The 17,996-nt window shown below is 43.7% G+C and overlaps 1 protein-coding gene across 1 annotated transcript in view; it reads left to right on the forward strand.

Annotated features, from left to right (window-relative positions):
• The window catches only part of LOC138761060 (somatomedin-B and thrombospondin type-1 domain-containing protein), a 72,777-nt gene that overhangs the window by 46,426 nt on the left and 8,355 nt on the right, over window positions 1-17,996 (forward strand). The window contains exons 2-3 of the mRNA XM_069932622.1: window positions 13,177-13,362; window positions 16,335-16,425. Of these exons, the coding sequence (XP_069788723.1) occupies window positions 13,177-13,362; window positions 16,335-16,425 (277 nt within the window). The remainder of the gene's footprint in view (window positions 1-13,176; window positions 13,363-16,334; window positions 16,426-17,996) is intronic.

The following is a 17,996-nucleotide window of genomic DNA, read 5'->3' on the forward strand; positions in this document are numbered from 1 at the left end:
GGCATCAGCTGATCTGTGGTTTTGTGACTTCAGGAGAACATAAAAAATTACAGCACAATACAGGCCCTTCATCCCACAATGTTGTGCTGACCTATGTAAACCTACTCCACAGAAATCCAGCCCATTCCTACTTCAACTCATAGCCCTCTATTTTTCATACATCCATATGCATGTCAAAGAATCATTTAAATGTCCCTGTTGTACCAGCCTCAACCACTGGCCCTGGCAATGTGTTCCAGGCACCCACTACTCCCTGTGTGTAAAAAAAAATCTACTTCTCCCCTGAACTTTCCTCTGCTCACTTTTAATGTATGTAGTGATATAACCACTGAACTGTCTGTGACTGCCTGCGCCTGTCTGCATTCCTACCTGCTTACTGCAGGGGGAAACCTGGGAGGCAGGCTCCACCTACTTCCTGCCAATCACCGGCCCCATATAAAGGCTCATGCTGGCCCTTGTGTAGGCAGTAGAGTGACGAAGCCAGAAAGGATACTGAACCTTGTGTGCGGGTTTTAAGCTAATTAAATCCTGTAGTACAGCCTTCGTAGTTTGAGCTTGTTTGTTCGCACTGCAGTGCATCACAGTATGTCCTCTTGTATTTGCTATTGTCGCCCCAGAGCCTAGCTCTGTCAGAAATCCTCCTCTGATAAAACCTGAGGGATGTTTGCATGCCTATTAATGGAAATGGACCAGTACTGTCCTGAGAGTTAACAGGCACTCAGTATAACACAGCAGGAGGAATAAAGTTCAAGGTAACACTAGCCTCTTTTAAACTGCAGCATCTGGGTAGCCCTCCTGGGACCCAGGTGTGATTACTAGGGCAAAAGTGCTGGAAGCACCTTTTAAATTGCAGGGGGATCTACCCATTAAATCACCAACCCGGCGATTTAAGGGGAATCCTGCCCCTGCAATGACACGTCACGTACACACCGGAAGTACTGCTGGATGTTAGGATGTCGGCTGTCTGGTGATGCATGCATGCAAGCACTGATGTCACCGGAATAAACAGGTTGGCCATTTTCATTTTCAAATTGCCTGTGGACGCTACCTAGGAAAATTTAACTGGGTTCCCTGACTACCTTTGAGGTAGGGCAGAGGCCCGGTTGGATTCTGACGGGGTCCACTGGGACAGACCTTTTCTAACTGCCATGTTACTGGGGTGCTAACCGGGCAAACTGGCCATTAACCCCATTTTACACGGCAGTTTGAAAGGGCCCCTATTACAGTGACAGAAACCTGAATAAGCGCATGAAAGAAAAAGTAAAATAACCAACAAAGGAGCTGAGAGAAAGAACAGTGAGATTCATCGAGAGCTGAGTGATGTTCACCTGGTTCTTCTCCCAGAATAACTAACCAATGAACTCAGTTGAGCAAATCATTTTGTTCTCTATTTAAAAGATACCATAAAGAAATTGCTTCTCAAGAACCAGGGGGATGCAAGTGTTTCATTAATCAGTTTGTTTCTTCATGGTATTCTGTAGGAGCTGTGGCCAACTCCCAGGTTGTCAATTGATATGGTCAACAGGGCAGATGCCATAGAATATGGGCCAGTACAGCAAAGTAACAGACCCTTCAGTACATAGAATGTGGGCCGGTACAGCAAAGTAACAGGCCCTTCAGAACATAGAACGTGGGCCAGTACAGCAAAGTAACAGACCCTTCAGTACATAGAACGTGGGCAGGTACAGCAAAGTAACAGACCCTTCAGAACATAGAACGTGGGCCAGTACAGCAAAGTAACAGACCCTTCAGAACATAGAACGTGGGCCAGTACAGCAAAGTAACAGTCCCTTCAGAACATAGAACGTGGGCCGGTACAGCAAAGTAACAGACCCTTCAGAACATAGAACGTGGGCCGGTACAGCAAAGTAACAGGCCCTTCAGTACATAGAACGTGGGCCGGTACAGCAAAGTAACAGACCCTTCAGAACATAGAACGTGGGCCGGTACAGCAAAGTAACAGACCCTTCAGAACATAGAACGTGGGCCAGTACAGCAAAGTATCAGGCCCTTCAGTACATAGAATGTGGGCTGGTACAACAAAGGAACAGACCCTTCAGAACATAGAACGTGGGCCGGTACAGCAAAGTAACAGACCCTTCAGAACATAGAACGTGGGCCAGTACAGCAAAGTAACAGACCCTTCAGAACATAGAACGTGGGCCGGTACAGCAAAGTAACAGACCCTTCAGAACATAGAACGTGGGCCAGTACAGCAAAGTAACAGACCCTTCAGTACATAGAACGTGGGCCAGTACAGCAAAGTAACAGACCCTTCAGAACATAGAACGTGGGCCGGTACAGCAAAGTAACAGACCCTTCAGTACATAGAACGTGGGCCAGTACAGCAAAGTAACAGACCCTTCAGTACATAGAACGTGGGCCGGTACAGCAAAGTAACAGACCCTTCAGAACATAGAACGTGGGCCGGTACAGCAAAGTAACAGACCCTTCAGAACATAGAACGTGGGCCGGTACAGCAAAGTAACAGACCCTTCAGAACATAGAACGTGGGCCAGTACAGCAAAGTATCAGGCCCTTCAGTACATAGAATGTGGGCTGGTACAACAAAGGAACAGACCCTTCAGAACATAGAACGTGGGCCGGTACAGCAAAGTAACAGACCCTTCAGAATAGAACGTGGGCCAGTACAGCAAAGTAACGAACCTTCAGAACATAGAACGTGGGCCAGTACAGCAAAGTAACAGACCCTTCAGAACATAGAACGTGGGCCAGTACAGCAAAGTATCAGGCCCTTCAGTACATAGAATGTGGGCTGGTACAACAAAGTAACAGACCCTTAAGAACATAGAACGTGGGCCAGTACAGCAAAGTAACAGACCCTTCAGTACATAGAACGTGGGCCGGTACAGCAAAGTAACAGACCCTTCAGAACATAGAACGTGGGCCAGTACAGCAAAGTAACAGACCCTTCAGAACATAGAACGTGGGCCGGTACAGCAAAGTAACAGACCCTTCAGAACATAGAACGTGGGCCAGTACAGCAAAGTAACAGACCCTTCAGAACATAGAACGTGGGCCGGTACAGCAAAGGAACAGACCCTTCAGAACATAGAACGTGGGCCGGTACAGCAAAGTAACAGACCCTTCAGAACATAGAACGTGGGCCAGTACAGCAAAGTAACAGACCCTTCAGAACATAGAACGTGGGCCGGTACAGCAAAGTAACAGACCCTTCAGAACATAGAACGTGGGCCGGAACAGCAAAGTAACAGACCCTTCAGAACATAGAACGTGGGCCGGTACAGCAAAGTAACAGACCCTTCAGTACATAGAACGTGGGCCCGTACAGCAAAGTAACAGACCCTTCAGAACATAGAACGTGGGCCAGTACAGCAAAGTAACAGACCCTTCAGAACATAGAACGTGGGCCGGTACAGCAAACTAACAGACCCTTCAGAACATAGAACGTGGGCCGGTACAGCAAAGTAACAGACCCTTCAGAACATAGAACGTGGGCCAGTACAGCAAAGTAACAGACCCTTCAGAACATAGAACGTGGGCCGGAACAGCAAAGTAACAACCCTTCAGAACATAGAACGTGGGCCAGTACAGCAAAGTAACAGACCCTTCAGTACATAGAACGTGGGCCGGTACAGCAAAGTAACAGACCCTTCAGAACATAGAACGTGGGCCAGTACAGCAAAGTAACAGACCCTTCAGAACATAGAACGTGGGCCAGTACAGCAAAGTAACAGACCCTTCAGAACATAGAACGTGGGCCAGTACAGCAAAGTAACAGACCCTTCAGAACATAGAACGTGGGCCAGTACAGCAAATTAACAGGCCCTTCAGTACATAGAATGTGGGCTGGTACAACAAAGGAACAGGTCCTTCAACCCACATGTCTGCTCCCGACACAATGCCAAAATCGAACGAAAACTCTGCTGCTTGCACGTGATCCAAGTTTGTCAATCCAAGGCATCAATAAACTCAACCGTCAGAATCTTTTTCCCAGGGTAAAAATGTCACATACAAGAGGACAAGTGTTTAAGGTGATGCAGGGTGGGGGTGGGGAAGTTTGAAGGAGAGTGGTGGGTGCCTGGAACCGGCTGCCAGGAGTAGTGGTGGAAGCAGATGCAATAGAAGAGTTTAAGAGGCTTGAGGTAGACTCACAAATATACAGGAAATGGAGGGACGGGGTCATGTGCAGGCAGCAGAGTTTTATTTTGACTTGGGCATAATGTTCGACACAGGAATGTGGGCTGAACAGCCTGCTCCCCTTTGCTGTATTATTCTATGATCTATGATGAGAACCTATGATCGAATTGATGTGCATAGGGTGCAGGTCTTGAGGGTCCTGAGTCATGCCATTAAAAGCAGCGTCAACCCTCAAAAAACATTGATCCCTTTCATTGTTATGTAGCCGTTCCTCTGAAACACTTGGGATGTTTCACACACTTCAGCCATGTGTATGAATGCACCTTCCATCCTATGGATACCCACGTTCATTTTCAAAGAGTTACCTGGCCTGAAACTCACTGGGACCAAATCCCACCTCCTTCTAGAAATCTAATGGTCTGGTCGCTCATCCACCCCATCTCTCACTTACATTTGCCAAAGGTGTCAACGTGGTACCTCAATTTGTTGAAATTGGCAAAGGAAAGCAGGAAGATGCTGCAGTGGAGGGTTGCTGGCTGAGAGCCTGGGATGGTGTCGTGATTTGCCTTTTACATTAAAATATCCTCTGAACCACTTGTTGGAAGGATACAGGATAGTAGGATTGACGGGAAACACACAAAGCATTTACCAAACTGGAGCCATCACGCTGAGGAGTTGCAGCTGTGGCCCAGTGTCCTAGTGGTGTGACAGACGACTTCAAACATACCACAATGCCCAATTACAACAGCGGACAAATGAGTTGCAGAATAACCTCTAACCTCTTCTCTCGCACTCTCAGCTGCTCTGTAAACAGAATTAGCAATTAGATGACAAATGAGAAGTGAATTTGATGAAAGACTTCCATGTAAGATACTTCATTGGAACCCCTTGGCAGACAAGACTGGGATCACAAAAGATCAAACTATACATTTTAAAACATTAGCACCTCTAAATAGTTTTAATTTGAGAACTTGCCAGTTTTGGCTGGGACAAAATAGAAAGGTTTTTGCATTTTATTTCCAGTTTCTTAAGATCACAAGGCAATTTTAAAGGACTAGACCTCCAGGACAGCCCTAAGCCAGCTACACGATCAATAGGAATAATCTCTGGACCCTACACTTCAGGAAGTTGCTGGGGGCATTTGTAACATTAACATGTGCAGACCAAGGGGTTGATTTGTGCTAACCTCGGATGCTGATCCCTGGATTTGATCAAGGGGAAGAGGTTGGACAAACTCATCCTTTCCACCTTTCACCCCCTCGGTACCTACACTTGTGCCCACTCCTCCTCTCTCACCACCATTTGGGACCCTAAGAGAAGCAATAATTCACTTGTGATTCTCTACATCGGAGAGACTGGATGCAGACTGGGAGATCGCATTGTTGAGCATCTTCGCTTTGTACACTGCAACCATTTTAATTCCACACACCCTTCTCACACTATCTATAGCTTCATGCACTGCTAAACTGTCGCAACCTGCAAATTGGAGGAACAACACCTAATATTCCATCTGGAAACTCTCCAAATGGCAATAACATCGACTCCTCCAGTTTCTGTTAAACCCCTCCTTAGAGTTCCTAACTTTCCTTCTCCCTCATATCCCTCCCTTGAGGTCCTCACGCAATCCCTTCCTCCTCCATTCAGGGAGTGACCCCCTCCCATTCAGCTTTTATTTTCTTCTGCCCACCCACCTGTAGCTGCCTAAGACTTCTCACCTGTTATCCTGTGCTTATCCCTTCCTCTCTCGTTTCCTCTCCTACCCCCCTCACCTTTTTCTTCATTTGCCTGTCTGATTTTTCCCTCATACATCAGTGAAGAGCTCAGTCCCAAAACGATGGTCACCTTTTACTTCCTGTAGATGCTGCATGACCTGCTGAGTTTCTCCAGCACTTTTGTGTATTGCATTGTGGACGAACTTGGCTGTTTTCTCTGAAGCATCAGAGGCTGAAGAAAGACCTGATAAGTTTGTAAAGTTATAAGCAGCATAGATAGGGTAGACAGTCAGAATCTTTTTGCAAGGGTAAAAAAGTCAAACATTAGAGGACGTGCATTTAAAGTGGTGGGGGTGGGGGGAGGGAGGGGTAAAGGAGATGCGCAGGCAATTTTTTTTTACACACAGAGTGTGGGTGCCTGCAATGTGTTGCCAGGAGAAGTGCTGAAAGCAGACACAACAGAATGTTTAGGAAGCTTCTGTAAGGAAGGATTACAGGATTACATAAGGAATAGAGGGACAGAGATCATATACTGCAGAAGAGATTTCATTTAATTGGGCCTCATGTTTGGCCTGCTCCTGTAGTGTACTATGTTAAAGGAAAATGACCAGAGTCTCACAGGCACTAGAAATATTGTTAGCCCCTTCTGTCCTCAGAGATCCCACTCCATTCCCAGGGAAAGAAAACATTTGTTCAAGCTAATCAGAGCTTTGACATGTATCAAGGCCTCATGGAGCTTAAGAGTCAGAAATAACAAACTAACAGGGATGTGTCAGGAAATAAACAGCAGGGGAAACATAACGCCTGACCACAGTCATTCAGTCCCACCGTTCCCACACACCCCAGCCACTCTCCCCTTCACACCCATCCCAACTCGGGAACCTACCACCAACTGGTGAATGACAGAAGTGGAAGTATGTTGTGGTGGTCTTTAAGTGATTAAAGTGCAGCTGTGTGGGAGAGAAAAACAATACCATTTCCGAAGGAAATATAATGCAAAGAGCTTAACTGCTTCATTCCACCCCCCCCAGGTTTTTATTAAATAACACAAAGATGTGATACTTCCAGAGATACTCTTTGCTTTACTTTAAAGTAAAACTGTTGCGAACAAGGGAGTCTGGGTCTTTGCTCCACATTTAAGCTGAAAATCTCCATTAGCAATCTCAGACGGCGTAATTCCACAAATAGGCTTATTCAAGAAGGCAAGGAAAATCTGCATTTTTTTGATACTCTCTGTAAGGAGTTTATACTTTCTCTCCATAACCCTGCATGAGTTTTCCCCAGGTGCTCCAGTTTCCTCCCACACTCCAAAAAAATGTACAGTGTCAGTGGGTGAATCGGGTATGATTGGGCGGCATGGGTTTTCAGCGGCCAGAAAGTGCCGCATTGTTAAAATTTGGAAAAATCTAATGCCTTTTGTAACCTTAGGCACCCAAAGCTGCTTTGTAGCCAGTGGAGCCCCTGTTATTTCACAAATGGAAGTCAGTTTCTGCGCAGTCACCTTGCAACAAAGTGAGAATCGACTGTTTTAGTAAAGTCGACTAAAAGATAAATTGTTGCTAAATGCCCTTGCTGTCCAAGGTAGCACCGCAGAACCGTTCACTTCCACTTGAGAGAACGAATGAGACCAACTGGAAGATGACATTCCCTCAACACTATACTGGGAGTATCAGCTGGATGATGGTTCTGAAGTGGTTCTCAAACTATACCTCTCTGAAGCTTGGCCACCCTCTGAAATGGCCACTGCATGGAGAAGGAGGGTTCCTGGACTTGTACAAATTAGTATTGAATGGAAGCTCAGTTTTTCTGAATGTTCTACATTACATGTGTGACTAATGTCACTGGGAATGAAGGCTTATATTTGCATTGCCCCTTCAAAAAAGTAAAATTGAGAGGAGAATTATCCAAGCATATTTGAAACCAAAGCACATGAGAAGATGTACATCTGGATTTCACATTTGGTTAATGAACCGATTGCTGAGTGGACTGTGATTGATTTTATGCATGAAATTTTTAGGTGGCTATCCCCTGTTGTTTTGAAGGTACTCCCAAAAGAGGGTAAAGAGGTGGAGAGGTTAATTCATTGAGACCCCTGATCAGAGGTGGAATGATTTATGGAGGGAATTTCAGAGCACAGAGGCTCCTGAACTCAGTGTTCAGAGTTGGAATGATGCAAATTCGGGGACTGCCTCAAGCATGTAGAATTGGAAGAGATGAGAGATTTTGGAAGATTGTGGTGGGGCTGGAGGACAGTACAGAGAGGTGAGATTGTGGAGGGATTTAAAAACAAGACTGGGAATTTTAAACTTGCAACCTTGATCCAAATCAGGACCCAGGCAGCAGAGTTTAGAATAAATATGGGTTATACAACTAGTATTTCAATGCACCTTCTGTGTGTAGTTAAAGAAGAAAATCTGCAGATGCTGCGGTCGACTGCAGTACACAAATGTGCTGGAAAAACTCAGCTGGTCATGCAGCATCTATAAGAAGTAAAGGGAAACCAACGGGCTTGGTCCCTTTGTCAAGTTAGACACACCTTCTATGTGTCCTGAATTAAGAAATATTCAACCGATCAATACCATAAGCTTACTTGATTCTTCTTTTCCTGAGGAGACCTTTACTTCATATCTCTAGAGTTCTGAAACTATATAGTCTTCATTTTCATTATCTCACATCTCTCTAAGCTGGTGATGTACATAACAGGTTTATTTTTCAGTAAAAGCCAATCTTTGAAGATGTCCAGAAGAATATAAAATCTGCCGTTAGATTTGAGGATCTTCCTTATCCCTGCAGACAAGTTTTTATTACAGCAAGTCCTACCAGTGCTTAACTCAAATAGTGTTTCGCCATGGTGAAAATGTGTTTCCCTTTCACCCTGACCCTGTGGCAAGTGGAGCCTACTTCAAGAGTAATAATATGTGTATATCGTAAATGATCTCAGCCAGTTTTGTGGATTCATTATCAAACAAAGTAAAAATAAATCCTGTTATATAGTCAGGATAATGTGAACTATTTGGTCACCGCGTAAGAATACACCCTTCTTCCTGTAGTAACTGGAGTGCACCACTGTGGGGCGTATGTATATGTTTAGGTGTGTGTGTGAACAGTTTCCTAAGATGGTGGAAGGCATCAGTAAATAAAATCTCTTTTGTTATTTAAATCTTGCATCTCTAAGTTATTTAAGAAACCTCTCAAGTAACACAGAGACATAACATAGTGGCAGCGGTATAAGAGAACAAGAATAAAGCCATACAATTGATTGTAAGTCAATGAAATATGAAGGGGAAGAAGATTTTAAAAAAATACTGGAAAAAATGGCTGGAGCAACAGCAGTTCCCTCAGTGATCGACAGGGAAGCTGAAGACATTGTTGAATCGTTTAAAAAGTTTCAGCAGAAGTGAAATTTGTCATTCAAAAGCTATTTTAAAAATGCAACAGCAGAGGAGAAGGTCAGTTATATACTTTTCTAGACAGGGGAGCGAGGCCTTGAGTTATTTAATAGCTGGGAGCTTACAGAGGTGGAGAAAAATGACCCAGAGCAGATATTTGCAAAGTTTGCTTCTCACCTTGAACCCAGGTCTAATCAGAGAATTAAATGCTAAATTTCAAGGCTTAATGCAAGAGACTGATGAAACTGTTGATAACTTCCTCACTAGACTAAAAATTGTTGCAGCAAAATGCAGATTTAAGGATACAGAGGAAAGATTAGATGATCAACTAATATGGGGGAGTGCCCATCCTTAAGTGAAAAAGCCTCGTATAGGGAAGAATAGCTTGAAGCTGGCTGAAGGTCTATGCAGACCCACCCAGAGCAAAGAAAAGGAAGGGTTGATGTTATAAAGAACACAGTCAAAAAATTGCAAACCCCCCCCAAGACCTTCAATGACCGAAACAAATGCCCCGCTTACAGTTCTGAATGTAGAGTCTGTGGTAAAGCAAACCACTGGGCGAAGATATGCAAATCTGGTATGATAAAAACCAGTAATACCAGTGAAGAAAAAAGAGAAGAAGAAGATCCACCACATAAAGGGAAGCAACAATGAGGACTCCGACACCCAGATACTGGACATGGAATCCATACACTTTCATGAGATGTCAGGTGAGATGAAAGAAGGAAGAGAGTTGTGCACAAGGATCCAAATGCGGAGAACAATCTAGAACAAGCCTATGATATTTAACCTAAAGGTGAAGCTGGATACTGGATCACAAAGCAACATCCTTCCACTCATGTTCCCAGAGAACATAATAAAAGGGTATCCAAAATATGGTGCATTAGAAACAGCAAATGTCACATTAACGGCCTATGGTGGACCCATGATCAAGTAGCTAGGGAGAGCTAAGATCAGTGGCTGCCATAAGGGAAATAACATCCTCTGCACGTTTTATGTGGTAGATGCAGATGGACCAGCAATTCTACGTCTGGATAGCTATTAGGAATTGCAATTGATCTCTGTCAATTATGAGATCCAGATGAAGAAGATATCCAAAAGGATCAACAGAAACACACAACAAAAAGAGATGATTGTTATGCACTGTGAAACAAAATAAGACCCATACCCAGCTCTTCTATCATTATGAGCAATACCTTTAAGGGCTGAGATGAAGTCCTCAGCAGAACTTCTAAATGGCAGGAGATATAAAACAAGTTTGCCAAGCAAAATACACCCTCTAGAAGACCAGTAAGAAACCAGAAGAAGACTGGCTGACGTGCAAGAAGAAGGATGCCAGCATTATAGCAAACATGTACAAACATTGCCAGAACTCTTCAGAGGGCATCATGTGCATATTCAAGAGCCAATATTGAAAACCTAGCAAAGGTCATCATAGAGGCTGAGACACCAAGATCATGCATTGTCGAGACAGCCTCTGGCAATCAGCTGAAGAGGAACAGCATTCACATGCGGTCGACACAAAATATGATGAACCAGAAAACTTTAATACCAGCAAAGTCTGCAACACCAATATCAAGTGAGGTATCAAGTGAAGAGACCACAACCACTAATAATGAAACATCAGCACAGCATTTGTCAGGCGAAGCACAACAAGCTCCATCACCTACACGTGTACCAGCAACAAAGAGCCCAACAGTCACAGCCAAATCCACAAGATGGTGAAGGAACATACTGACACCAGTGCGATATCGATAAGAACTATTTAAAAATAATTGTGTAAATAAATTAGCATACAAGTTCAGTTAATTAAGTTCCACTGGAAAGAAAGTGATAAAGAACACTCATTTTTTCATTATTTTGAGAAGGTTGAATGTTACATACTCAGGATAATGTGAACTATTTTGTAACAGTGTAAGAATACACCCTTCTCACTGTAGTAACTGTAGTGCACCACTGAGGGGTGTATGTATATGTATACAAGTGTGTGTGTGTGTGTGCCTGAACAGTTTCCTGAGATGGTGGAAGGCATTAGTAAGTAAAATCTCTTTTGTTATTTGAATCTTGCATCTCTAAGTTATTTAAAAAGCCTCTCAAGTAACACAGAGACATAACAACTCCCACAGAAAGAAGGAAATATTTTCAGTAAGTGACCCAAATCTTGTTCAGAAACATAAGTCTTAAGTGACATCTTAATTAAGGAAATAGAATTAAAGGGGTTAAAGAAAACCCCAAAGAAAACACAAAATTGACTTTGTTCAGAAGAAGTTATAACTTAGAAGCAGCAACTCTATTGGCTCTTGACAATGTTATAGGCAGCCAGTACTGCAGTGATTGGACAAGTCAAGAATGATGATTATACTTCTGAGGTTAATTTAATGTATGTGAGCCATCTTTCACTCACTGTATTTTTCTGGAGAAATCACTAAACATTCTTGGGGGAGAAGTTGCTTCAATTATTCCCTCTGCTTTGCTCAGGGAACTAATATTTGCTGTACAATGCCCTTATCCATCTTGGCTTCCATTGGTGTTATTATTAAATAGTTTGATTATACTTCTGACCGCAATTTTATCAAGGACCTCAATGTATTTCCAAATTTTCGTATCTGGATTTATGTGCTGTCCAGAAATCCATTGATTATAAAACTCACATGGTTATCAAATCTTCTTGTGGCGTACCCTTCTCTAGCCCTGCAACCTTTCAGAACTCCAGCTTCACCTGCTGGAATTGAATCACTCTCTCACTGGCAGTGGTGCCTTCAGTTAATAAGATCCTTTGCTTTGGAATTGCCTCTTCAAACATCCCCTGGCTCCCAGTCTCTCTTTGTGCTGCTCTGCAGTGGCCTTTAATCTTCTGCTCTCTTTCTTTCCAGTCCCAATGAAGGGTTTTCATCCAGAACGCTGACTCTCCATTGACTCTATGGATGCTGCTTATCTGCTGAGTTCCTCCCGCATTATGCGTGGTGTTTCGGTGGACAAAAGTGCTGGGGAAATTCAGCAGGTTATGCAGCATCCATAGGAAGTAACAGGTAATCTTCATTTTGGTCCTTAGCCCTTCATCAGGAATGTTGAAAATCAGGCAGATGCCTGAATAAAAAAGGTGGGGGGTGGGTGAGGGGGAGCACAGGCTAACAGGTAAGAGGTTATTGACGGATACAGGTGGGAAGGTAGAAGAGAAAAAAGCTGAGAAGTGATGGGGAGAGGACAGAGAGCTAAGAAGGATAGCTCTCTGGTAGGAGAAGGGAAGGGGGTGGGGAGCTGGAGGAAGGGAGACAGAGGGGTAGGGAAAGAGAGTGACCGGCGGAGGGAGTTTAATGGAAATCAGGGAAGTTGATATTGATTCTGTCTGGTTGGAAAGTGCTGAGATGGAATTGTTCCTCTAATTTGCAGGTGGCCTCAATTTGGCAGTACATGAGACCATGGGCAGACATGTCAGTAGGAAACAATGTCCAATTAGAGTGGTTGGACACAGGGAGGTCCTTGCTGTTGCAGGGTGTTGTGTGTTCTGTGATGCTCCAGCGCACCTGCAGTCTCCTATTTGCCTCGACAAACCTAACTCTTTGAACATGCTTTTGGTTATCATCCTCATATCTCCTCATCTAATGGCAAATTGAACCTGGTAATATCTCAGAGTGCCTTGGGTTTAATTAAAGCTGGTATTGTGAACTGGTCAGTAAGTTTGTGGGCAACTTTTTCAAGGTTGATGAGTTTCTTATAGTAACACAGGAAGAGCAGACGGAAATTGAGGAATTGAAGGGACATGGAGAGATAAGAAATCTTGGTCTTGCATTTGAAACCTGTGAAAGATTACAGTTCTTCTTGATCTTACAGTATGTTGGATGAGGAATCTGGGGCGTGCAAAGAGCGGGTGAAATTGCCATCAATTAAGTGTAATCTGGTGCTTCTTGTAAACCAGTTGAGCTGACAGCTATCTCTCTCCTGATTTCTTGCAGCCATTGACTGTACAGTGGGTCACTGGGGCTCCTGGACAGAATGCAGCTCCTGGTGTGGTGTTGGGAGCAGAGAGAGAGTGAGGCTTGTCACCATCCCACCTAGGAATGGAGGAGCACCATGCCCCAACTTGAAGCAACGTCGGGGTTGCTTCGAACATCACCCTGACCGATGCCACTCAGTTAAAGGTACAGTACCCTCTTCCATCCATTAATTGATTTTTAACATAGCATGTCTACAGGTCAACGATATGATCATTTAGAAATATTCACCAAGTAAGAGATGAGCACCACCAACCTGACTTAAATTGGTCCATCAAAGCTCTTCTCCCCTTCAATCAGATTACAGTTTATCCATGACAAGTGCACATCTTTTTCCTGTATCCAACATGGCAAGCACAGTGGCACAACTGGTATATCCACTACCTCAGGACCAGAGACCCAGGGACCATTCTGACCTCCAGTGTTCTCGTGGCAGAGTCTGCGCTTTCTCCATGTGAGCACCTAGGTTTCCTCTGGGTGCTTAGTATGGACTGGCCACTATAAATTGCCCCAAGTGTGTCAGAGAGTGGGAGAATCTGGGGGAAGTTGATGGGAATGTGGGAAAAATTAAAAATAAGGTTATTTTAGGTCATCAAATGTAGGATTAGTACAAGTGGATTGTTGATGATTAGAAGGGATTAGTGCCCTCAGCACCCTCTCAAATCCAGGTTCTGATACCTGGTTCCCACGAGCCAGTCCTCAACCGCCTGCAGCCCGCGCAGGTCACCAACCGCCTGCAGCCTGCGTGAATTCCTCGCTGTTGTGCTGCTCTAGTCACGGTCCCGTGGTTCTCCTTCTCAACAGTGGGTGTTCTCCCCGCTTCTGGTGCCCTGTGCTGGTCCACTGCTCCCTGGAATCTGCAACCCTTCGTAGCCACTGCCTAGGAAGGCACCATCATCTTGAGCACAGATCCATGGTTGCAAAAAGGACTGTCTGCACTCTTATAACATTATTTTTTATTCTTGCACTATAGCAGGGATGGCGAAACTTGCTGAACATAAAACCATAAATGATAAACCTCAGATGTTTGAGAGCCGCAGACATGAAAAAATATTATATGCTCGTTTTTACTTTTACATGCACATTTTGTTACAAAATTTTATATGAATGTTAAGGAATACATGTATGTAATAATATTTATTCATGTATGTAGTTTTTAAACTGCTAATTGTATTAGTTTCAATAATCAAAATGTAAACATACTTTATATACTTGTATAATAGTTGAATTTTGTGGACCAGTTTTGAGGGTAAAACTTTTGGGGTTCACTTTTGACTACGGTAAGTACATGCATCATTGAGGGCACTGGAAGCTTGGATGGGCAGGTGGCTGGGGCCTAGATGAGAGTTCATGGTTGGGGTGTTGGGAACTGAGAAGGGTGGGCGGCCGGGGCCAAAAATAAGGGGTCGCGTATGTATGGTAAACATACTGAATATTTTCAATCACTAGCCATGTCCTCTAAAACTACCATTGTGAGCACCGGCTCGTACGATTCTTGCGTCAGCAAATATTTTTCCATGAGCCGCACATTATATGTCAAAGAGCCGCATGTGGCTCATGAGCTACGATTTGGCCACCCCTGAACTATGGTAAATGTGAATATTTATTATCTATCTATCTTTTGTATCTATCATCTTTTAAAAATTTAATGTAATCCCCTTGTTGCACTACTGAAGGATTGATCCTAGACCACAAAAAGGACTGTCTGCGCTTTTGTAACACTACTTTTTAATTCTTTTGTATCAATTATCTAATTTTAATGTAATTTATTGTATACTGTTGTTTTATTTCACAAAGTATCTGGCTTCAGCAAGTAAAAACCCCTCATTAACGTTGGTAATGGTGAAGCTGGTGAAATAGTAGCCCTGCTGCTGGTGCAGACCTGAGAGAGCAGAGAGCAGAGACACTGCACTGTCCAAAGGTTTCAACCCCCTGGTCTTAATGCCGACGGCTCTCTACAGGCAGCAAACGGCTTGTTAGAGGATCTGATGGTGATTTTAAGCTAAAATCTAGCAACTGTGAGGACTGTGCAACTTCAACCAGGGGTTGCAGAATCAGGGAGCAGTGGATCAGTGCAGGGCACGAGAAATGGGGAGAACACCACCCCCCCCACCCCGCCACCCCATTGAGGAAGAGAAGCAGAGAAGATGGACTTACAGTATGGTGACTATGGCAGTAGGACCCACACTGGCTGCGGGCAGCTTGCATTTGGGTGACCTGCTCGGGCTGCCTCAGGGTATCAGAACTGGGATTTGGGAAGGTGCTGAGTGCTGAAGGCCTCCTGATCATGTCGAAGATTTGGATCTAGAGCTTGGGTTGCAGATGGATCGAACAGGAGACTTTGTGGCTGCAGTGACTGTGGGAGTGTTGGAGGCAAATCCACAGTGACTTGGAAGGGGCTCTCTTTCTTTTGTACTCGGGTGACACTAATGGCAACTTTGTCTGCCTTAAGGCAATTTTGAGTACTGCTACATGCTTAAATTTAAATTCAGACACGGTAACAGGCCATTTCAGCCCACAAGTCCGTGTTACACCCAATTAACCTACACCCCAGTATGTTTTTTAAATGGTGGGAGGAAACCAGAGCCCCCGGAGGAAAACAGCGCGGGACTCGAATCCCAGTCACGATTGCTGGTGCTGTAAAGGCGTTGTGCTAACCGCTACACCAACTCTGCCGCCCTATCATGCACCATCAAGTTCAGGGACAGTTTCGTTTCTGCCGTTCTGTACTATTACATGAGAATAAAGGAATTGGATCTTGAATTTTGGTACATATTTACATTGTAAAATAGATGACAATAAACTTATTATCATATTATTAGAACACTGTGAACCTCACTGTTAGACTAGAAAATATCTCACTAGCCCCAAAGAGACTGGCCAATTAGGTCTGTAGTGGTTACCATATTAACCGCATAATAGGCTTCCATTAACAACCATATAGTGAATTCCCTATTAACTTTGCATTTCACACTATTAACCCTATGGCGACTACTCTGTTCATCTCATTCATCAGTCTGAAGCTGGAGGGCTTCCGTTCCTTGATACTGTTGAGAGCGACAGGCAAGTTAAAGGTGCTGCAACCTCCTGGTGCATTCTAAACTTGAATCTCTTTGCAGAGGTGGCTAAGATTTTGCCTGACTCTTACAAACGGAACTTCAAAGACCCATGGAAGAGGCCTCATATGATGGCAAAGGAGCAAAGACCAAGGTAACAATGCTTTACTAATATGGTTTTGTTTACTAATTACTATTGGTTAAATTCATTGAACAGAACTGAAGTGGCGACAATTCATTTGCTGTTCATGTTCATCCTCAGGATCATTCTTGTAAACCTCCTCTGGATGCTCTCCAATATCAACACATGCTTTCTTAGAAATGGGGCCCAAAACTGCTCACAATACACCGAATGTGGTCTGGCCGAAGCATAAAGCCTCAGCATTACATCCTCCTTTTATATTATAGTCCTCTCAAAATGAATGCTAACATTGCATTTGCCTTCCTTACTACCGACTCAACCTGCAAGTTAACCTTGAGGGAATCCTGCACAAAGACTCCTAAGTCCCTTTGGACCTCTGCTTTCTGAATTCTTTCCCTGTAGTCTATGTCTTTATTCCCTCAACCAAAATGCATGACCATACACTTCACCATGTGTGTGTATTCCATCTGCCGTTTCTTTTCCTATTTCCCCCACCTATCCATGTCCCCTGCCTGCAGACTCCCTGCTTCCTCAACACTACCTGCCCTTCTGCCTGTCTTCATATCATCCGCAAACTTGGTGTGAGATCACGCACCATCAAATTCAAGGACATTTTCCTTCCCACCCATTATCCTGAATGGATCCCCAAATAGTAAAATTATGCTCCCTTTGCTCAACACCAACTGATCTTTTTCTGTAGTGATTCTTTGATGAAGGGCTCAGGCCTGAAATGGCGACTGCCCATTGCTTTCCGTGGATGCTGAGTAACCTGCTGAGTTCCTCCACCATGCTTGTCGTATTATCTCTGTAACTCTCCACTTTTTTACTGTCTTGTACTGTGTCTCAGATGTCTAAATGGGATGTCTCACAAAACAACCTCAGTCATTGCATCTTGGTACATGTGGCAATAAACTTGAAAGACTTTTTTTTTTCACTGGAACACTATAAATTTATTTTTAAAAATTCCATAATGATGAAGTTAATGAAAAGAAACAGTTAAATTTTCTGTTGCATTTGTTCCTTATTCACAAAGGATATATTGTCAGGCAAATTTGATGTAACACTGGTGATTTTCAGACTCCAAAGATTGTGGAAAGCAGCATTTGATTGACTGGTGATCAATAGGACACTACTTTCTGAGCCACATGCCAGTGACAGTTAACTACATATTTTGACAACAGCTTTTTGTGTTTTAGTTTTTGGACTGCCCCATCATCATCATCTCTCAGATGCTCCAGTTGTAACTTGAAAGACTTGACAGTCACCTGCAAGCTGGCACCTCTACCCATGGAGCAATCCATCAGAGCTGAGATGCAGCATCAGTCAAAATAATTAAGACTGTAACATTTTGTAATCCTTGGCTCTGCTGAATGAAACAACTGCTGAGAAGCTGAGAGCAAACTGCTCAAAGTTGGTAATCATAGTTTATCAGTAAATCTGCCATAAAACATCAACCTCTTTCTGTGCTCCCAAGACCAAGGAATTAAAGGAAACAATTTGAAACAGATGAAAACTTAACCTTCCCAAAAGTTTGTCTAGCAGCGGAAATGTACAGCATGTTTTGCAGCATATGTCAAAGACTT

This window comes from Narcine bancroftii, chromosome 4 (genome assembly GCF_036971445.1).
Source record: "Narcine bancroftii isolate sNarBan1 chromosome 4, sNarBan1.hap1, whole genome shotgun sequence".
Taxonomy (NCBI): domain Eukaryota; kingdom Metazoa; phylum Chordata; class Chondrichthyes; order Torpediniformes; family Narcinidae; genus Narcine; species Narcine bancroftii.